Source organism: Convolutriloba macropyga, chromosome 8, assembly GCF_964194025.1.
Source record: "Convolutriloba macropyga chromosome 8, txConMacr16.3, whole genome shotgun sequence".
Classification (NCBI taxonomy): Eukaryota; Metazoa; Xenacoelomorpha; order Acoela; family Convolutidae; genus Convolutriloba; species Convolutriloba macropyga.
Window position 1 is genome coordinate 1480732 of NC_134475.1, and position 22442 is coordinate 1503173.

Below are 22442 nucleotides of genomic sequence, written 5' to 3' on the forward strand. Positions count from 1 at the left end.
TTCAGGCAGTTTTACAGATTTTGTCCGATTTCCCATAAAGGAATGTCCGGACAAAGAAACTGTCCGCCTGGGACCGTACGGACATACTTGCTTCCGTCTGAGACCTCAATATCGGATCTGATCGGAGTTTTTCGTGCAATCAGTAGACAAATGTTGAATCATCTTTACTAATGAGCAGAAAACAATCGAGAATAGACAAAGATGACTTCTGGCGTAGATAAATATCATAGTCAAAAATCTGCATTAAGCTCAAATTGTTTTGCCCTTGAGACAAAATGAAGCCGAAAAGTAAATTTGATCCAGATTAATTATAAACTAAGTTAACTATAACAAAAACATCAATGGTTTCCTTTTAGGGCAGTTTACATATCTGATAAATCTTCAGTTTCTTCATTTGATTTGAGTTCTCTCTGTTTCTTCTTGTCTTCTTCAACATCTCTGTAGAAAACTGTCATCTGAAACAGAGAATTAAATTATACCTGAAACAATAAAAAATAGTAAATTTGATACACTAAAAAAATAGAAAACAACTTTTGTGAAAATAGGAAAATCATGAGATATAAAAATAAATTAAAGACAAAGAGACACAGCTTCTGCGGAGAACAGGAAACAATTTTCGGCAAAATTTTGCATCAAAATTGAGGACTTTGTGGCATAATGAAACAACTAAACTCAGTAGCACTTTTGATCATAAATCTATCTACTTTTTTCATTCTTAAAATTTGTTTCAGACATGGGTGCTGTTTGGAGGGGAAGAGTGGCTGCAATATAAAATGTGAAAAAAAGTGAAAAGGCAAATGTTCTCACCCGATGTTTAATTTGTTTCTCGTGTTCCAGTTGCAAAAGTTTGAGCCTTTTGATTTTGGGATCCATCATGTCTTCCTGGCTAAACTGAAGACCTGTAAGAAAGAAAAAAGGTTGTTGACCTCGTATAGCTTACAATTAAGGGTTTTTGTAGAATTACTCGCTAAGAAAGTGTCATGTATCACTTTTTCTCAAACAAAAAATGACTTAAAACTATTTTTCTTACGCCCTTGTTTTTTCTTGGCCAAAAAGTTGAACTAGAAATCAATCAATTTGCTTCCATAATTTCGAAAAATGGCAAAAAGACCGAAGATCAAATATTGCACTAATGGGTTTTTGCTGGGTTTTCCGGGGCGCAGTTTGATTAATAGAGACAATATTGCTTTGGCACTTAATCGAGAAAAAAATCCAGAAGAAATATCATAGTTCCTGAGTGTAGAGAAATACCGTTGAGGCTAGAAATTAACTATTTTTGTATGTATAAAACTCCATCAAGGAGGCTCGTTAATGTGCGTTTGCGCTTAAAGTTCCGACCCCGCTCAACCACATTTTCGGCATAAATGTCTACCAAATTAGGAACAGATAGCAAACACCCAAAAACTCAAGTTTTTTTCAAAAAAAGATGTATGAACAAAAAGATTGCCACCAAAGCAAACAACTAGAGACAGTAAAACATGCCACTTTAAATTGATGGGATATGCCACCATTAAGAAAGCGAGAAGAAATGAACAGCAAAATTAAACAACTACAACAAACATTAATTTCATTTAAAAATATATTTCCATTTAAAAAAAACTTAACAAAGTTAAAATAGCGTCCGATAAAACTGACACTAAGCAAAATATCTTATGCTTCATTAAAAAATTTGAGACCAGTCCACAATAAGGGTCGGTAACAATGAGACGAAAAAGAACAAAAAGAAAAAAGGACAGCAAGATTTAAAAAAATTGGCTTTAATTTATAAAAAACAATTAATTTCAATGTAATGAAAACCATTAGATAGCAATTGGAAACATCCAACGTGTTCATGATCACATACCCCTCTATAAAAGTGTACTAAGACCTGGCTTCATTCATTTTTTTATGTCTGTCTTCAATGTTTTTTTGCGGTTACCAAAAGAAAAACAAATAGAGACAACAAAGAAACATTCAATTCAAATTTACGAGAAAACGCTGTCGGAGCCGTAAAGGCATTTTTCGCCTGTCAAATTATGTCCAATTGAACCTTCGTCGAATGCCAATAAGGCGGTATGCGAGCTCTTTTTTATAAGAATAGGTAATAAGTAGAGAAAAAAAAGAAAGGGCAAAATTAAAAAAAATTTTAAATTTTTTTTGAAAACATTTGTTCTCAAAGTCATGGAAACGTTTAGGTACAAAAAGCTGTAATTATACAATTTATTTATTTTTCTAAAATAAGCTCTTGAGACTTGTAGTTATTCAGAATATATCTCGAAAAGAGCGTCAATTTTAGACAAAATAAAAAAAAATGTTTTTTTTTCGAATAACCTGTGTCGAAGCCAGTAAGTTCATAGCCATTTCCTTAAAGGAATTATATTTTGTATGCCTGCACTTTTACTTGACAACAACAATGTCACATGTGACCTGTACAACGCGAGACTAGGTTTCAAAGAGACAAAAAATAACAAAAGTTAAAATAGTTTTTTTTTAATTTTGAAAACAATTGTTTTCAATGTCATTAAAGCCAACAGCTATCTATTCAAATCAGAATATGGGCTCATTTAATTCTCCAAAAAAAGTCAATGAGACCAATCAAAATCCAGGAAATTTCTCACGATTGAAAAGATAAATTAAAAACGACATTTAAAGACAAATGTAAAAAACTCTACTAGTTTCTTCGACAAGGGGTGTAGAAGCCGTTAAAACCATACTCCATGCCATTAAAGATTTTTATGTGTTCAATTGAGCCTCGTTTTGAACGCCAAAAAAGTAATATGTGACTTTTTAAAAATGTGATAATGTGACAAAACGAGAAAAAACGTGATCAATGTGCCAATGCCTAAAAAAATTTTAAAAATGTGAAAACCATATCTTAAGGCATAAAAAGAGTAAATTATAATTGAGAAGAAAAAAGCAAGAAGAAACATTCATTCGTTGTTGAAACTAAGCTACAAGTTGCCAAAATTAAAAGAAAAATAGTGGCAAAGTTTAAAAAACAAACATTTTTAGAAGTCAAAACGACTTCTAAAAATCAAAAATTAAAAATCAAAAATTTAAAAATCAAACATTTTAAAAATCAAACAGTTTTAGATGTCCAAACGACCAAAATATTTCGATCAAAGGAACTCGATGCAGTATTTTGAACTGCTTATATAGCCAATTCGACCTCTCAACAATGAGCTTTGATTTGAATTTTTCTTTCTTTAATTAACATAAAAGGGATCTTTATAAGGATGTTTGTCCATTAATTACACACAAATTGTTTCTAATGTTATAGATCACGATAAATTGTCAAATAAAAGATCAAATCTAAATGCGTTTTTGATAATCATAGAGTAAAATTAGCAGAAATCGGCAAAATTTTAATTGCAGAATACTCTCAATAGAAATGGAAGTAGGACTAGCTCCCGTTGTAGTTTACAAAGGTTGTGTTAGTTGTTTTTGGGTGCCTAATTCCAGCAAATTTAATCAAAGTGGACTAAAGAAGCTGAATTCGGGCAACTTTTGATTAAAAAAATTGAATTTTGAAACATTTAGTCAACATTTTAGCCAAAGAAATTAAATCAAAAGAGTCAGTAAATTTTTTTCTTCTTTTAAATAAAATTAACAGTACCATTGTAATTATTTTTTTCATATTTTAGCACAATTGACGATATTTTATACAAAAATTTGGAAATTGTGAATGAAAATAACGCAAATCGGTCTAATATTCACAAAAATTCGAACCACGATAAATCGCTCTAGAAAATGAAATTCAAAAAATCTTTCTAATTCCATATTCCAGGATATATGATCGTGCTTTTTAATGATGCCACTCACAACTCTCTACGATGAATATATCGATCGGTCAAAATTGTCTGAACAAAAAAAACCAGTTGAGTATGTTGTTCCTCCCCCCTTAAGGGGGGTCGCAACAAAATTTTAGTTACTTCACCGAGAACTTAATAAAACGTGTCATTACTTGTCATAAGTAAGCATGTAAGATTTTTTCAGCACATCCTCCCAGTCTTGAAATGATCTACCAAGTTTTGTCTAACTGGGAAATGAACTTCGAATTTCAGGAAGCATTTTCTAATAACCAATACACGACTGTTCAGTAGCCAAGGCTGATATTACACACAGTTAAAAGCTGTTCAACTCAAAATGTTTATTGCTCACGAGCTTTTTTGCATTGACATAGGATAATATAATTGTAATTATGATATCCATAATTTATAATTACGACATTTTTGTTCATTACGTTTTTAATTTTTTCTCGATAAGGCATAACTTAAATGATTCCCCATCATCATTTTTGATCCCCCATAAGAGACTGAAATGCAATTTATTGAAAACTGGGGCGCTAAATAATTAAAAAGATGGATTGTGATATTGTGAAACCAGTTTTTACAAATAAAGCTTATTCATAAGAAATGTACAAAACATTGTGTTCAAACAACCCTCAAAACCTATTTCTAGATGTGTGTACAAACTTTGCTACTTTTTGGCACTCCGAAATAGTCAAAAGTAGACTTTACATGCGATATTGTTATTTTAAAGTTTTCTTAGTACATAATACGGGAATTTGTTGCACTAATCAACGTTTTTTTTGTCATGTCAGACTCTGTATAATTTCCCAGAATTTCTTTTCAAATTCAACCGAAAATGAAGATCATACATTTTGTTCTGGATTTCAAAATTTTTGATTGATTCTTTTATAATTTTCACGTATAATTTAACAAAAATACCGAGTAAATTTAACAATAGAAAATTCCCTCAGCTAAAAAAACGATTTCTTCCAACTCAAACTTCAATTTTAAAAACAAATCACGTTAAATCTCACCTTATCTTCACAGAATTTTAACACCGGTGAATTTTTTTTGACAAAATATGACCAAAGACCGTCAATGTTTGAAGTTAACTGCGGTAAGCCATATTTGTCACTGACGTTTGCCGCAATTTTTCGCAAGTTTCGTAGTGATTCATTGCATTCACGACAGTTCTTGTTTTTTATACATTTTTACTTCAGAGCCCTCAAATTTGAGGGGCTATTATTTCAGCACGTTCACTGTTTTTTTTTTCAAATAGCAAACACATATATTTATTTAAAAATATGGGAATAGTTTCATCTCAACCCACTCCCCTGACCGAGTTGTTGTTGTTCAACGCCCATGTGAAAAAATTCCTGTTTTTGTATTGGTTACAGTTTATACCACAAGCCTAAAAATAAGTATAATTGGCAATTTCAATTAGTAAATACTATTGTAAGTTGAAAATGAGCAAATACAAAATATGATGTCATAACGGGGGGGGGGAAGCAGTTCCATAAAAAAAACCGGATCTTTTCTGTTTGTTCCCCCCGTACATTATGCATCCCTCCTGTTAGAGAGCACGTGTCATTTCACAGTCAAGCATTAGTAAAAAAAATGGCACGTGCATCTGCGGTGGGGGTGCAAATAATCTGCACCCGCTAAGCTGGAGGGGGCACAAATCGAAAAGATCTGAAGATTATATTTTCCTGCGAAAGATACTCTTGCGACTGCTAATTTTCTTATCAGAAAAAGCGGGTTTTTCCCATTATAGCCCCCATTGTGTTATATTTACCATGATAGGGGGGAGGGGGGGGGGGGCGCTATAAGTTATCTGACCACTAAGCGGGGGGGGGGGGCACAAACAGAAAAGATCCAAACAACCAATGTGCCAAAATAACAACTGCCAAAATACCCAATTTTCTCTCTACTATCTTTTCATTCTATAATTCTATTAAAACTAGGAGTCAGTTTTTCAAGTGGTTACATGAAAATTTACCCAACGCCATTTTACCCAATGCCATTTTACCCAATTCCAACTTACCTAACGCCCTTTGATCTTTTCGTTCAATTATTCAATTTTCGGTTAGTTTGATACCAAGTCCCACGGACCATTTAGTCCACTAAATACACGTTCTGGTATTTTTAACTATACGGTAAATTAAAATTGGCATTGGGTAAAATGGCATTGGGTAATTTATCCTGACACCATTGCAAGCATGTTTTATCAAAATTAGGCGGATTATTTAATCCCAAGTTCCGATGTGATAGTTTCATATCAATTTTAATGGGTGTTTATTACATTAAAAACTTTTTAAAAACTTTTATTACATTAAAAACTTAAATTTTACTTTATTGCGCTCTAAATTATCTCGCTCAGGAACTATTATTCTAAATACTGGCTCTGGTATTTCTAACAAAGGCTAAAAACGTCTAACTTAACAAATTTACTTTATTGCGCTCTAAGTTATCTCACTTAGGGACTATTATTCTAAATAGTGGTTCTGGTATTTCTAACAAAAGAGAAAAATTTGGGTGAAAATTGGGTATTATGTCACATTTTGGCATTGGGCATTTTGTCCTGAAACCCAAACACTGATTTGTATAGTTACCATCTGGGTCGTCGTCATCAGGAATGAGTAGAAATTTGAACACTTCATCGGCTTGGTTTGCATGCTCATCCACAACTTTTGCATCCCTAAACATTCATCCAGAGTACAGGCCATGAACAAATTTTAACCCCCTCCCCAGTTACAGAGCACGTGTCATTACACAGTCAATAATTATGTAAAAAAATGGCACGTGCGTCTGGGGGTTGCAAATAATATGCACCCACTAAGCTGGGGGGGGGGGGGGGGGGGACAAACGGAAAATATGCAAACAATCAACGTCAGTTCCTGCGTTTAAGTACCTCCTAACTGAGTTAATCATATATTGATGATATATTTCTTGCAAAACAGTACAGTTGTCTCAAAAGGTACAGTTGCTGAAACGGTGTGGTAAAAAATCTGATTAAAAAACTCTCTCTTTCCCTATTATTAAAATTACACAACGGATATATCGCTTATTAACTCCGGTTAATTTTACTGGATTCTTAGTTATATTAATGTATCCCCAGCATCAGTCCAAAATAGTCATTAAATGAAGCCATTTTCACTTTTTTGTAGAAAATATTTAGGGGTTCAACAGAGTGTGTCTCCTAGCAATCTGAAACAATACTTCGAAGTAAACCACTTCACGGTTATCATATGAAAATCTAATGCAGTGTGGTTCGCTGATAAAATTAAAACTTTTTTTAAACGACACTGAATTACAAAGAATAACTGAATATAAAAACCTGGGCACAATAGTTGAAAAAAATTTTTTCTTCCACAACACATATAGACGAGATGGCAAAAAACTGGAACAAATTGTGTGGGCGTACAGCTAGAATGCGATGTCTGTCCAGAAAATATTTTAGATTTTTTTGCAACAATAAGTAAAAAAAGGCACTTTTACTCCTAATTAATAGTCAGACCTTTTTTGAATTTCAAAAAGTTTTACGACTCTGTTCATGATATCTTTGTAAAAATTTTTTATATGCACAAGAAATAAGCTCTATTAAAGACAACTTCTCCGTTTTTTATTGAAAGCTTCAAAAAAAAAAACTATTGCAATAGTTTGCAATTAGGACCAAAAACCCACACTAAAAAAGAAGACAAATCAAAAACTTAAATAGCACATAGATAAACAAAAAACAAACAAAATGCAATTTTTGTTACAAGGTAGAGTAAACCGAATGATTGTTTGTTCAGATAATGATGATCTGACTCCACCAGAATACAGATCTTACGGTAAGGTGCGAAATGCGAATCAGAAATTTATATAAGATAGCAAATGGATAGATAATAATGCAGATTGAGTTTTTATTGGACTACCTTCTTCTTTCAGAAACAACGGAACACACTAGATAAGGCACTGAGTGGCGCTGTTGTTGCGTCTTTCTGAAAATTTAAAAACTTTTCATGCAAAAATTCAATTTTTTTGAGAAACGCATTAAAGAACTTAATTATTATCTTATTAACCAATTATTAGGCACTGTTCCCCATTTTGAAATGCTGAGCAAATAATATAAAAGTTCTAATTGGTGCTGAAAATCTTTCATTCGCAAACTTTGATATTATCACTTTTTTGTTATCATCTTTTCATGATATTAGTAATGATAATTTGACATGACAGATTGTTCTCACAGTAATGTCAAAGTGTTTCATTTTCATCTTATCCTTACTCAACAGAATTTGCTTCCTTTTTGTTTTTTAATTAAGTTTTTTTCCGAGGGTTTCTATTATTAACTTTGTACAGCTCTGATTTTTTACAAAAACATCAGAGCACAGAATTGAGCTTTATCCCAGCAAGTAAAGGATCACAACCAGATATTGTTGTTATCAAAATCTGTTAATTAATATCGTATATCAAAGATATCGTCTAAGTTTCATTTAAAAAATTCTTTTACATTCTGATATTTTTCCAGAAAAACTCCCAATGATCCAGAGGAAACTTGCCCGGAATTCAGCAAATGCTATCAATTGTAAAATAATATAAAATACAATTATAAAATACAATTATAAAATTAAATACAGTGGTTTTTATATCCAAAGCACTTTTGATAAATTAGGCCATGTGAAAGCCAGGTTGTGAAATCGGTCATTTCTGAGGGCAATCAGCATGTCAATGCTGGACATCAAAAATGTTAATGCTGGACAACATTAAGTTGAAACTCTTTGGCAAATATTGCTATTTTAAAAAAAAACGCACAAATCGAAAATTAAACTGAAACTGTTCAGTGTTATTTATAGGATACGTTTCCATGATTCGTGGGAAGGCAAAAGAATATGTGCAAGGGCAGCTCTATCGTTTTAAAAACTTTCAAAAATGCTTTAAAAAAATTAATTAAAACTCTCAGTTTGCTTTTAAAAAATGTTGCGAACAGCAGTTGAATTTAGAAAAAAGGAAGTTGAAGAGTACAAAAACTTGGATTACAACACGTTCGCTTTCCAACAACAAAAATGAAATGTTTTTAGTGACGTATCTTCATGGAATATCAGAGCAGTTTTTCAAAGCTCAGATCTGTTACAAAATATTTTTAATTTGTCGCTTGAACAGACAAGACCATGTGTTTTAGAGAGAAAAAACTAAAAGTTTGCTTTTTTCTTTTTTTTTAGTTTTCAGTACCTAATAAAATTTTTTCAAAGTATTGAGTGTTTGTGGTGAAAGTAACTTTTCGTTATCTGTCTGATAATTCGTTAATGGTGTCAAATCAGAAGTGACTTTTATGATACCCTTGAGAAATCAGCTTAACGTGAAGAAAAATAACAAATATATGCGGACGCATTTCATCGGTACAAAAAACAACTGCCAAAAGTTTCTTATTCCAATATTTTGATTCATAATCACGAATCGTAAAATATTCTGAGAAAAGTGTTCCGTGAAACCTTAAGTGAGACTTTTTGACAAAAAAGATTTTCCTTGATGTCAGTTCAAGATTAACATTGCGCTGAATTGAAACGCTTTTACGGACGGATTCTGATCTTCTCCCCTTTTTTTTTATTATTATACCCAATGCAAAACACGAATTGAACAAATGGCAGATTTGGGATTATTATAGTGAGTCCAGAATTCAGCGTCTAATTATTTCTGAGCAGCAGTTGCAACATTCTTGCGAAACACTTGAAACTGAGCATCCCCCCAAAACCGGAAAATTTATCTATCGTGATTCGTGTGGTATATGCACTTCATCTCAAATAGTCTTATGTATTTGAAACTCGTATTACCTCCCATATATTCCATTATCTGTTCCCGCCCATCGGGTACCCTATCTTACGGGGCCTCTATATAACATACTATAACTGTTGTTGTTCTTTTGTCTCTCTACGCAGACGAAAGTTATTCTTTTTCTCATTTTCTTATTATCTCCCGTGGAATAGCCTACGACATGTCACAGTCAGAAGAAAGATCAAGAACCGCATTGGTCATAGACCCGTTTTGGTAACGACAAACATCCAAACCACAATTTCCTTAAGGCATGTTTGCTTTTTCTCGATTTTTCAGAGTACCGGTTTCTAGAATAGTTATAGGAATAATATATTTAATAATATTAGTTTAAAACCCGTACCTAACTTTCAGAGTAATTCAATACTGAATCAGAAAGTTTTCAGAAACAATTCAGTACTGATTCAGAGTCTGTTCACTTCACATTTGGCTTTAAAATTCTCTGATTCAGACTCTGAATCAGACTCTGATTTTTCTTCTAATCTAATAAAAAACAACTTATATATACTTATCTTAAAAAATAATAATAACAACTTTAATAACAACTTAAAAGATAACTTATCTAACAGAAAAGCAATGAGGATATTGTTGCCTACGGAATCTGGTTCAACTAACAAAAATAACTTGAAGACTGATTATCAAGAAATGAAGTGTTTCGTTAAAACGTTATTTGTGGTTTTAAATTATCATCAGAAATGTTTCTTTTTGAAACATAATCAGTCATAAAAACTCTTTTGTTTTTTTTTCGTAAAAACAAAGTGATTTCTGCCAACCAGCTCCTATTGGTTTATTTATGGTTGTTTATTGGTTGTTTATGGTTGATGGTTGTTGATTGGTTTGTTTATTTATGGTTGTTTATGTTTGTTTATTTATGGTTGTTTATTGGCGTGTTTATTTATATTTTTTTAATGGTTGCTTATTGGTTGTACTCTAGAAAATTTGGTGTTAAACCATCATCAAATCTTGTCTAATAAAAGTGGAAAAAATGGAAAGAGTCTTACTGAGAATTTATTCTGACAAACTTTCAAAATATGATTCACCAGTCTTGAAAAACCAATGCTAAAATCTTGAAAGATCTTACGAGGTTCGTACTAAGAACTTTTCAGAATTTAAAAGATGATTATTGGGCACTTTATTATTCAAATTGGCTAAATTGAGAGGCAAAATATTTTTTTTTGGATTTGCAACGTGAATCCATTTCATAATATTAATACATGGACGAGAGCTTTTATTGCATATGAGAATTGATTGTGACTTTTTATTGTTTTTGGTTGAAAAACTCAACTTTCGAAAAACGAAAATTTTGTTTTCTCAAAAGACTTACACAGTTTTTCCGCTTTCTTTCTCTTTGTCGTACTGTCGCTTGAAAATGTCGTATTCTATGTTGAGTCTCTTAATGTCCTGCAGTAGAGTAGCTCTTTCTCTCAAGTACACAGTGTTTGTCGTCTCTGCCGCCTTGTCAACTCTGTTCTGATATTTCTTGGTCAAGTTACTAACTGAAATGGAATTAGTTGCCTGCCCGAGAGATCGACTATATATGGAAAAACTGTTAAGGCGCGGGGGGGGGGGGGCAAGTTCTCTACCTTAGTTACATAGTCGCAACAAAAACTAACTTCCAACCTCAACCAAAATATTTTGATCCTTTCGACGTTGTAACATTACGTGGTCAATATCCGAAAAATTCAGTATAATCGCTCGATTTTGTCGAGCTTTTTGACTACCCAAATTTGAGATTAGAATTGTAAGTGTATGTGTGTGTGTGTGTGTGTGTGTGTGTGTGTGTGTGTGTGTGTGTGTGTGTGAACGATTGGCAGTAAGCTAATTTAGTTCAAATTTGCTTCAAAATTGGATATGTGTGCTCTCGCTTTTCACAAAGCGTGTTTTTTGGGCTAGCGTGAAAATTTTGCTTTTTTGGACATTGGCCACGTAATGAAATGGAACAGCCAGGCCGTACAATAAAAAATGCAGAAACCCAATTTAATCTTTCCAAACAGACTTTTTTGAGTTTTAGTTTTATAGAGTGCCATGAAATGCGCTCCCAAATATCCCCAAGTATCAATATATTCCACCCAAATATCAATGATATTTTTTTACATTAATGGGGATAGATATGCTTTTTGCTCATTGAAATGGTGCGGGCTATACTGAAAAAGACCCGAATTCTGTTCCCGTGTTAAACCGAGGAGGAACAGAATTCGGAATCCGGTCCGATGACAATCCGATGACAATCCGATGACAATCCTGATGACATCGGATATTGATGACAATTCAAGAACAGAGTTAACTGGATCTGTGTTTATACTCTGTATAGGAAAGTTCCACAGTTAAAATGCATGCAACTTTGCTGACAGTGAAATGTTCAGGTTTTTCCCTTTATAACCCCCCCCCCCCACCACCACCACAGCTTAGTGGCCTCAGAACGTATAGTTCCTCCATTACCGCAGAAAAAACCACAAGGGGGTGGTTATGATTTCGCAGGGAGAGGGTCTGTGATGAAAAAGACCAAATATTCCTTCGACTAATCAGCTGGGATAAAGAGATATGTGAAATGAAATTAATTTGATGCAAGGGTCAACTTATTAAAGCCCCTCTTTTAATTTTGCCATTTCATAGTGTTTTCGACAGGGCTAAGTATTGACAGTACACGGGCTGACCATCCAGAGCATTGCAGTACTGAACCAGTGTAAATCCATAGACTGTATATAGCAATTTTTACACTTGTACATAATATGTTCATGTCAAAATATAGACTGATCAGTTTACTTTTCAGAGTAAAATTGGTATTCTGTTTTTTACCTGATTTTAATCTGTCTATTGCTATTTTCATACAATTATCAGCATAATTAACATTATTGTATACCTCTTGTCAGCCTAAAACCATTCTGTTCTAAACCTGTTTCAGCTCTGGTTGTCAGCCTAAAATACACTGTTTTTAACTTGTTTCAGCGCTGATTGTTTGTCAGACCACAGGCAAATTCACTCCAATGTGCATCCCACTACAGGCATATTGACACCATTCTGCATCACACCACAGGCAAATTCACACCATTCTGCATTACACCACAGGCAAATTCACACATACACAGACACACACACACAAAGAGTCACACCCAGGATATCGTGAATACACCTGTAAATTGACCTGGGACATCGTGAATACACCTGGAAGTGACCCGGAAGGTCGAGAATAACCTGCTTTGGTTATACAGTTATGCGAACGCACCACAAACGCTCCCCAAATGCAACCCGAAATCACCCCGAACAAATCCCGAACGCATACTGAACGCGTCCGTGACGGACCCCGAATTATCCAGTATCAGTGAAAGAAGCAGTATGCACACAGTATGTAGTATGTATGTAGCTGTTTTAACTGGTAACGTGTCGTTAGAGCAAAATGCATGCATTTTGCATGCATTTTGCATGCTTTTCTGACATGCTCAGCAACTTTCAACATTTTTGAAATTTTTACAATACCAATTTTGCACTGAAATTATTCTGAACAGTCTGAATAGCAGTTCGGTTTTTCTTCTTGGCATCTTGACCGTCTTTTTATGTAATTAAGCAAGCTGTTTCAGTACTGGTCCTATAAGATAATATTGAGATACTGAGGATCAGTACTGAAATACTCTGGGTGGTAAGCCCGGGTACCAAAATCGGACATATCTTTTTTTTGCTGAATACTTGGCATCGAATGAAATAGCTTTCAGGGGAACCATATTTTCTCGTTTTATCATTTGCTCCATTCACGAAGAAAATTTGGGAAGTTTTTACTGCATTTTTTTTTCTTCGAAGCTGAAGGGCGAAACATAAGAACTAAGCTTATACTTCACTTTACTAAACGATTGAAAAAACAAAAGATAGAAACTCATTGCATATCCATCATCGACGAGAGACGAGTTTTTCCCTTTCTACATTTATATATATATATATATATACATAATCATAGAAGATGGTGTTAGTGTTTTTTGGCTGGTTGTCTGTGAGAAATACTTCCCGGATGGCAGCTCAAGAAAGTGTTTTCCTCTTATTGCAAAACTCTTTTTGGATTCATCTCCATTTACTAAGGAAACTGCATTAACTTTGTATGTTTGTTAAGAGATCATAAAATCTTCTATGACGTAGGGTGATTACGAAGAACCAAAAGAGACTTAGTATGATTACCAATAATGTTATATGACCTAAAATAATTACGAAGAATCATACATGACTTAGCGAAGCCTTGCAAAGTCTTGGCCTATATTTGTGCATTCTTGCAAATTAAAGGGAGCTGAAGAAATGGTTGTGACTTTTTAACTGATTTGTACCTTGCAATTTTTCTTTGAATTTTGTCCCCCGTTTTGTACTGTGGGGATTTTTTGTTCAGGTATTTTTTAATAAAGCGTATTATGTACAATTTACAATTTGTATCACGGAGTCCAGGTGGCTCATCGTTCAGTATGAAGATCATTAACGATTTGGAGGCGGAGTTGGAGTAAATTTGATGAAAAATTTAGTTTGACCTTTAGCTCAGAGTTTTGGTTGATCTTATGTATTTGGCGTGTTTCGCGTTAGAAAATTTTCGCTTTTTTATTATTGTAGCGAATGTAAACCTCTGTGTGGGTTCTAAGGGGTGTCTACTCAATTAACAAAATCAGACCAAAACTTGACATTTTTTAAAATATCTGGTTGGTTATTCGCGATTTGCTAGCTAAGCTCAACAAAAAGCTTGTAAACATGGAAATCTCTCGCGTGGATTTTTATTTGCAAATATTTCAGCACAAAAATTCGTTCCGTCATTAATCGCTTTTTTCTATTTATTGATCGCGCATGTATCTATAATTTTCCCGAACGCGCCCCAGACGGACCTCGAAACATCCAGTATCAGTGAAAGTAGCTGTATGCACACAGTATGTAGTATGTATGTAGCTGTTTTATCTGATAACGTGTCATTACAGCAAAATGCATGCATTTTGCATGCATTTTGCATGCTTTTCTGACATGCTCAGCATGTTTCATCATTTTTGAAATTTTTACACTACTAATTTTGCACCGAACAGTCTGAATAGCTGTTCGGTTTCTCTTCTAGGCATCATGACCGTCGTTTTATGTAATTAAGCAGGCTGTTTCATTACTGGTCTTACAAGATAATATTGAGATACTCAGGATCAATACTGAAATACTCTGGGTAGTAAGCCCGGGTACCAAAATCGGACATATATGCTTTTGCTATTTACTTGGCATCGAATGAAATAGCTTTCAACATCATTCTTTTTGAATCTTCTAAAATATTTTATCTCTAACATTGGTTTAGATATTTTTTTAGTTTTTTTTCTACAGAAAATGACCAGAACAATCCCATTTTGGTAAATTAGGGAATCATCAATTTGTCGTTTGTTGTAGGTTTTTAAAATCTTCTGCAAATGAATCGGAAACAACGAAATTGTCAATCAAAATCAAATTTCAAAGAAACTAAAGCTTTCAATGAAATGTAAGAAAGGCAGGATGTTGAAATAATACTAATTTTTATATTTGATACACTGGAAAACAATTTCAGGGGAACCATATTTTCTCGTTTTATCATTTGCTCCGTTCACGAAGAAAATACGGGAAAACTTTTCTGCATTTATTTTCTTCGAAGCTGTAAGGCAAAACTGAAGAACTCAGCTTTGTTATATATCACTTCACTGAACAGATGAAAAAACAGAGGATAGAAAATCATTACATATGCATCATCGACGAAAGACGAATTTTTCCCTTTTTACACACACACACACACACACACACACACACACACACACACACACACATATATATATATATATATATATATATATATATATATATATTTATGTGTGTGTGTATTTATAATCATAAAAGATGGTGTTAGTGTTTTTGGCTGGCTATCTATGAGAATTATTTCCCGGATGGCAGCTGAAAGAAGTGCTTTCATAATATCAATAAACTCTTTTAGGATTCATCTGCATTTACTAAGGAACCTGTATCAACTTTGTATGTTTGTTAAGAGATCATAAAATCATCTATGACTTAGTATGATTACCAATAATGATATATGACTTAGAATGATTACGAAGAGTCTTCCGCAGTCTTGGCCTATCTTAGCGCATTCTTGCAAATTAAAGGGAGCCGAAGAAATAGTTGAGACATTTTAACTGATTTATACCTTGCACTTTTTCTATGAGTTTTGTCCCCCGTTTTGTACTGTGGGGATTTATTGTTTGTGGGGATTTATGAAGTATTTTTTAATAAAGCGTATTATGCATATTTTACAATTTGTATCACGAAGTTCAGGTGACTTTTCGTGCAATATGAAGATCATAAATGATTCGGAGTCGTAGTTGGAGTAAATTTGATGAAGAATTTGGTTTGATCTGTGGCACAGAGTTTTGGTTGATCTTAGGTAGTTGGCGTGTTTCGCGTTAAAAAAATTTCGCTTCTTTATTATTGTAGCGAATTTTCCCCTCTGTGTGTGTTCTAAAAGGTTCCCGTGTAAAAAATCAGAAAAATATGTAAGATAATTGATGTTTTTTTCACCGCAAATTTTGCACATAATTTTTTGCGGTGAAATTGTGTATTTTCACCGCTAAAGTAAGCGGTGAACTTACAAAAAATTGGCTGAATTTGTTATTTCACCACAAAATTAAGTGGAGAATTTCTGTAATTTCATCGCATTCGCCGTTTATCTCGCTTTTCTTTAAAGTGGTGAATTTATGTAATTTCACCACCAAATTCAGCGGTGATATTATGTAATTTTACCGCAACCAGGCGATAATTTTTTTTTCACCGCATTTGCCGCCCGATTTATGTAATTTCACCGCATTCACTGCTTTTTTTACTAAATTCCTCGCATTCACCGCTTATCTTACGTAATTTTGCGTTGAATGGCGGTGACACCTCGACCCGAGTGCCTACTCAATCAACAAAATCAGACCAAAAACTGGATCGTTGTGAATATTTTTAATATCTGGTTGGTTATGCTCGATTGGCTAGCTAAGCTCAACAAAAAGCTCGTAAACGAGGAAATCTCACGAGTGGATTTTATTTGCAAAAAAATTGAGGGCAAAAGATTCTTTTCTTATTTAATCGCATATTTCTATTAATTAATCGCTCATCAATCTATAATATTTTAATGTCCCATCGTAGAATATCTATTTTTAGAATTCGTTGAGAGTTGAGGACAAATTGTCTAAGCTAATAAACGACTTTGAAGTGGTTTTTGAAATAGTGAAAACGAGTTTCAATTCTGAATTTTTCTCATAACAATGGCTTTCAATGATTTGAAAATTTATTGAGCAATTTCATTGCTAACTGCATTTGAGTGTATTGGAGTCAAAACGCTATAGTATAGAGACAACGACGCATTGAACGTGAAAGACATGATAACGAATAAAAATTTGAAATATTTCGAGTACTGATGTTCCAAAATTGCAATGGATCAACAGTTTTTACCTCAACCTGAGTTAAATTAAAGTTCTACATCCATTTGTTTGCAAACCCTAGTGATGACCGGATTCAAATCTTGCAAGAATCTTGCAAGATATCAATCCAAGCAAAAAAATAAATCATGGTACTAACGTTTTAGAAATCACATTTGAAGCAAACTATTGTTTATTTAACAAGTTCCACAACTGAAATCAATTGAAAAATTTTTATCACTGATTCAAAATCTTGCAAGAATATTGCAAGAATTTTGCTGGTTTTCGAATTCTGGGAATTTTTTTGTGTATTTTTGGTAGCTAAAACTAACTGAAAGCCAAATGAAATGACTGATATCAGAATTCGCCATCAGCAGAACTGAACCCAAATAACTTTTTTCGTAACCCATACCTTGTTTATTGCGCTGTTCTGTTTTCACGTCTGATTGTGCTGACCTCTTTTGAACATATTGGGCATTATTTAATGCTTTCATAACTTATTATAACTAGTTAACTATTTATAATAAAACTTCATAAATGTTTGATAACTTTATATTTTACGATGCTCTTGGCTAGCTCAAATCTGCTGTAAAAGCTTCATATAAAAAGTATATACTATATAAATATATAAAATTACAATCAAAATGCTGAAAGTTTAATTATTTTAAGCCATTTAAGAAAGCAATCGAGCGTTATTTATCAATATTGGCTGTTGTTTAGATTTTTATTCGTAATAGTTTGCACGCAAAATTAGTTTGTTTCTGTAGCTTAATTGTTTTCAATGGTTAGCTACTAAACGATTTTCAAGTGGCATTTAAAAAATTGTTTTGTATTGTCAAATTTGACCGGCAAATTCAGAAATGTGATTGTGAACGGAAAAGTGAACGTATGAACAGACTATTGTGTTCAACTGCAAAAAGTTTAAAGGCGGGTCATCTGAGAAAAAAGTTGATTTCAAACGACAATGATTTTTTGTTATATTTGGTAGCTTTGCTTAAACTGTTTTTCTTCTGTCTTAAACCGCTGATTGAAAATTTACCCAATCCCATAACTCCACCCTATTTAGTAAACGCGTACTTTAATGCACTCTAAATTAGCTCACATAGATTTTATCATGCCAAACGGTCATTCTGTTAACTTTTACAACATTGTAAAATACTGGGAAATTGCGTATTTGAGCATGAAGTATTTGGTAAAATTATAAGATAAAAATCAAAAGGTTCTCCTGTTTTTCTGTTACCTTGTCATGGACCTTTGTGCCTGATGTACCTATTTTATATCTTGATGTTTTTCAATAAAAACAAGGAGGCTCGGTGATGTGAGTTCGCCTATAATTTTCCGACCTCGCTCATCCACATTTTGATTTAATTGTCTACCAGATGAGGAAGAGATTAAAAATTTTCCGAAAATTGACGTATCGTTCAACAAACAAATAATTAAAAAGAATGCTGGGTTAGAGGGCCGATGGACAAGAAAAACATAAAATCAAACAGTAGGAAACAATAATTAACACCAAAACTCGATGTCTATAATTAAAAAAAAACATTTAAAAACAAAAACATGGAACCAGATAAAACCCGAACTAAACAATATAACCTGCATTTATGCAATAAGATATGAGATCGGTCAAAAATGAAACTCAGCAACAGGTTGACAAAAAAGAGCAAAGAGCGCAAAGTTCAAAAAACGTTTCCATTTTTGAAAACAAACCATTTTAAATTGATTATAAGCAAGACGTATCAACTGGGCTCATTAATAAAGTTGTTTATATATCAAAGGAAGCAACGAAAAACGATAAGAAAAATTGAATTGGACAAAAAAAGCGGTGTCGAGGCCTTTAAAAACTTTAGCCGTTCACAGAAAACGTTAAATTTCTTCAACGGCACATTTGTTGACGCCTATTGGGCAACCCTCTTATTGTGATAATACGAATGAAGATGCATATTACCAAAGCCACGAAACCATTAGTTGAAAACAGAACCATTATAAAGATTGGATATTCATCACTACAATGTGGATGCGATCTATCGTTACATAGAACACGTTACAAATTTGAAAGAAATAAGAAAAATGACAAACATAAAAAATCCACTGAATTTTTTAAAACAAACATTTTGAGAAATTCAAAGGAACCAAGGGTTTTCAAAATAAAACTACAACATATTATCTTTGAAGCGCTCAGGAAGCTGGTTGTGCTTGTCATTATTAAGACGGAATCACAGGGCAACAAAAAACATCAATTACGGAATGCGGACAGAAATCAAATTTTCACAAACAATTTATTAAAGAGACAATGATCACTCAATAAAATTATAAGGCATTGAAAACGGATAAAATCTTTAAATTGACAAAAACAATTCAAATTTTGCTCGTGTAGCCTTTTTTTAAAATATTTTTTTTGGAAAAGATTTTTATGGGAAGGACAAGAAAAAGAGCCACAAAAATTGAGCAGTATCAAGTTTTTACGAGTTTCTCATGAAAACACATCTATAAGCTCTAAAAACGTCAGTCAGGGCATAACGGACAACACAGATTTTGTTTGTACCAGACAAAAGTTGATGACTCCTGTAAAATATGAGACTAAGTTAGTTGTTGATGACAATGAGAGCAAAGACTCAGAAGTACAAAATTTTCCTCTTTGAACATGGAAATTCATCTAAATTTGCTAAACACAAAAGCTATAGAGTGAAGTTTGTAAAGTTTTTAATTTACAAATTTTTAGAAGGATTTAAGGTTTTTGGATGTCAATGGTATCCTACAACAACAAAAGAACGACACCTGTTGTAAAAAAAAAACAAAAAAATTGCGAGAGAACGGTTTCGCAGCCGCTAAAACTGTATGCAATTCAGTCAAATCTTTAATGAAGAGATCACAAATCTTTAATTTTTGTGCGTTTCCCTCAAATGGCAGTTTGAAATATCCCTAAAATGAAAATTTGTAAAAGTAACATTAAATCCTCAAAAATGGGCAAATTTGCAAAAAAATTTTAAAAAAGTTTATGAAGTTTTGTAGAAAGAATGCCAAAAACCTATTAGTTCCAAATAAAACCATATGAAGAGAGTCTTGTTTTGTTTAATTCGAAAAAATTGCGCCCGGTTGATATTGAGTTTCAGCTATATTTGGACAGAAATGAGATGAAAACTTGGCAAAGTTCAGAAGTTTATTGACATTTTTTGGAAACCCAATTCGATCTTTGAATAACAGGAGAAAGTCATGAGTCTGAGAAAAGAGTGACGAATAAAGTCAAAACAAAAGAGGACAATTTAAATTTTTGAGAACACATAAAAACTCAAAGTCCTAAAAAACTTCGAACTTTTCTCCGTAGACATAATCTTTGTTCGATTCAACTAACGATTTTCATCCTGAACCGAATATAAGTAAAGTACTAGATAATCTTTTTAACTGTTTTGCTTTCACGCACACGTCACTGATCCCCGAATATCAACAGAATTTTTTCCCAAATAATTTTATAGCAAACTTTCTTAACCTCATAACCGCTGAGGGTTGTTTTTTTTGTAAGTTTTACTTTCAGCCATTTTGAAAGGTTTTTAACCTATACTCATTTCCAATTGTGAGAAAAATGAGCGTTTTTGTAAGAAGACATGAAAGGAGCTTCTTCTGCAATTTTCTACAACTGTGAACTTATAAACAATTTGAATTCAACATTGGTAAGTGCACGGAAAAAACGTATGAAACGTGATGAGCACTTTCGGAATTTAAAATTAGGTAATGTTTGACAATAGCCAAATGCTTACTTCGAAAAAATGTGCAATTGTATAAATATTGAACTATGCAGTAATTGCCTTTTAAAACATGAGCTTTAATCATCGAAGAGAAAAAATCTGTCTAATTTTTGATTTCAGGAAATCTGGATATTTGAATAGCCAGTGCCTTTCCTAATCAAACTGATCAATTGACATTTTATCTCTTTAATTACAAAACTAAACGTTTCTCAGTACACGTAAAAAGGCCCTTAAGGTTTGAGGTAAGGCGACATTAGACTGATTAAATTAATTAGTTCACATTATTAACCAATAGAATGTAATAAATTATTCTATAATAAAACATAAACCGAATAATATCCGAAGAATTGCTCTCGAACGACAGGCGAGACAACTTATTTCAGGGGCTATATCCTAGATAAGGATCACGTCAGGATTCGGACCATGGACCTCCCGAAACCTCACCAGAGGCACTGCTCACTTGGCTATCAGGCCCTTCGTGTTTTTATGCTGCAATCGGTTTTATTTCAGCAACAAGGGGTACTTCGGCGTGAGAACAATAGAGATCACTTACAAAAGAACAATGGAAGCGTGAAAAAGACGCTCAAGAATTCAAAGCATGTTCTGGAAGAAAAGCGCAAAACTGGTCATGCTAAAAATTTGCATAAAAAAGACCAACACGCTCGAGTAAACGGGTTATGGTTATCTTGTAAGATTTTGTGAGATATTGTCAGAATCCTACAAGAGGATGCATCACCTTACAAAATTTTTTGACAGAATGTTACAAGATAAACATTCATCTTACAAGATTCTTACAACATAAACATACATCATAAAATTTTTGTTAATATAACATTCTTCTTACATTAGTCTCACAAAAAAAGATCGACTCTGAAGATAATTGGCAATTGACAAAAAAGTGTATGGTTTCTTTCCGATAGCAAAAAACTTGAAAGCCGAAAATCTACACATTTTTTGTGTCAAATACATAAATGAACAATAATCATCAAAGAGAAAAGATATAACTGTTTCAGTGTATTTTCCAGATTGAGTGTTATGAAGATATATCTAAATTAAAAATTCACAACAGCGAGCAGCACTAGCAAAATACTATGAAAAAAATATAACGGTTTCATTCGCAATTTTGGAAGCTGCATTTTATTGGCAGTATACAAAAATTAAAAATTAACAATGTGTACCCAGAAAATAAATCATTTCCCGAGTTTAAAATACAACAAATGAAGAGTAATTCACACAGAGAACCAATAGTAGAGCAGCTCAATCGGAACGAATTTGCAACAACTTTACAAGATAGCCATTCATCTAGCAAGATCTTACAAGATAGTTATCCATCTCGCAAGATCTTACAAGATAACCATCTGATGCAAGAAGTTTGCAAGATCTTATGAGATAACCATCTTTTCCCAGAATCTTGTGAGATCTTACAAGATAAGCATCAAGTGTCGACCCGTTCGTTTACAATAATTGCTACGAACTTTGTTCGAGAGCAAATAAACATAAGGTATTACAATTTACAATCCATTAGCTGAAAATTAATTTAAAAAATCTCGCGGCAGGAGCTTGGGCTGGTGATGTCATCAGTATGCTAATCAAAAAGATTACTAATTATCTTTTTATTAGGATTACAAAGTTTTGTACATGATTATTTTAATGAGTCATACAAGATTGCTAGTCGGTTATTACATATGAATTTAAGTTTTAACTGTTGG

The 22442-nt window shown here is 33.2% G+C and overlaps 1 protein-coding gene across 1 annotated transcript; it reads right to left on the reverse strand.

Annotated features, from left to right (window-relative positions):
• Positions 1–276: 276 nt before the first annotated feature.
• On the reverse strand, positions 277–17598 carry LOC142343851 (uncharacterized). The gene is made up of 5 exons (XM_075395216.1): positions 17403–17598; positions 10903–11074; positions 6383–6468; positions 808–899; positions 277–455 (listed from the first exon to the last, which is right to left on the reverse strand). The coding sequence occupies exons 1-5, from the start codon at positions 17482–17484 to the stop codon at positions 363–365; spliced, it is 525 nt and encodes a 174-aa protein (XP_075251331.1). The 5' UTR covers positions 17485–17598; the 3' UTR covers positions 277–362.
• Between the last annotated feature and the right edge of the window lie 4844 nt (positions 17599–22442).

Bases quoted from the DNA above. Each gene is read 5' to 3' on its own strand.
- LOC142343851 (XM_075395216.1), bottom strand. From the start codon at position 17,484: ATGAAAGCATTAAATAATGCCCAATATGTTCAAAAGAGGTCAGCACAA. The intron at 11,075-17,402 runs GTATGGGTTACG...ATTCCATTTCAG, and splicing joins AGAACAGCGCAATAAACAAG to TTAGTAACTTGACCAAGAAA. The intron at 900-6,382 runs GTAACTATACAA...TCTTTCTTACAG, and splicing joins TGATGACGACGACCCAGATG to GTCTTCAGTTTAGCCAGGAA.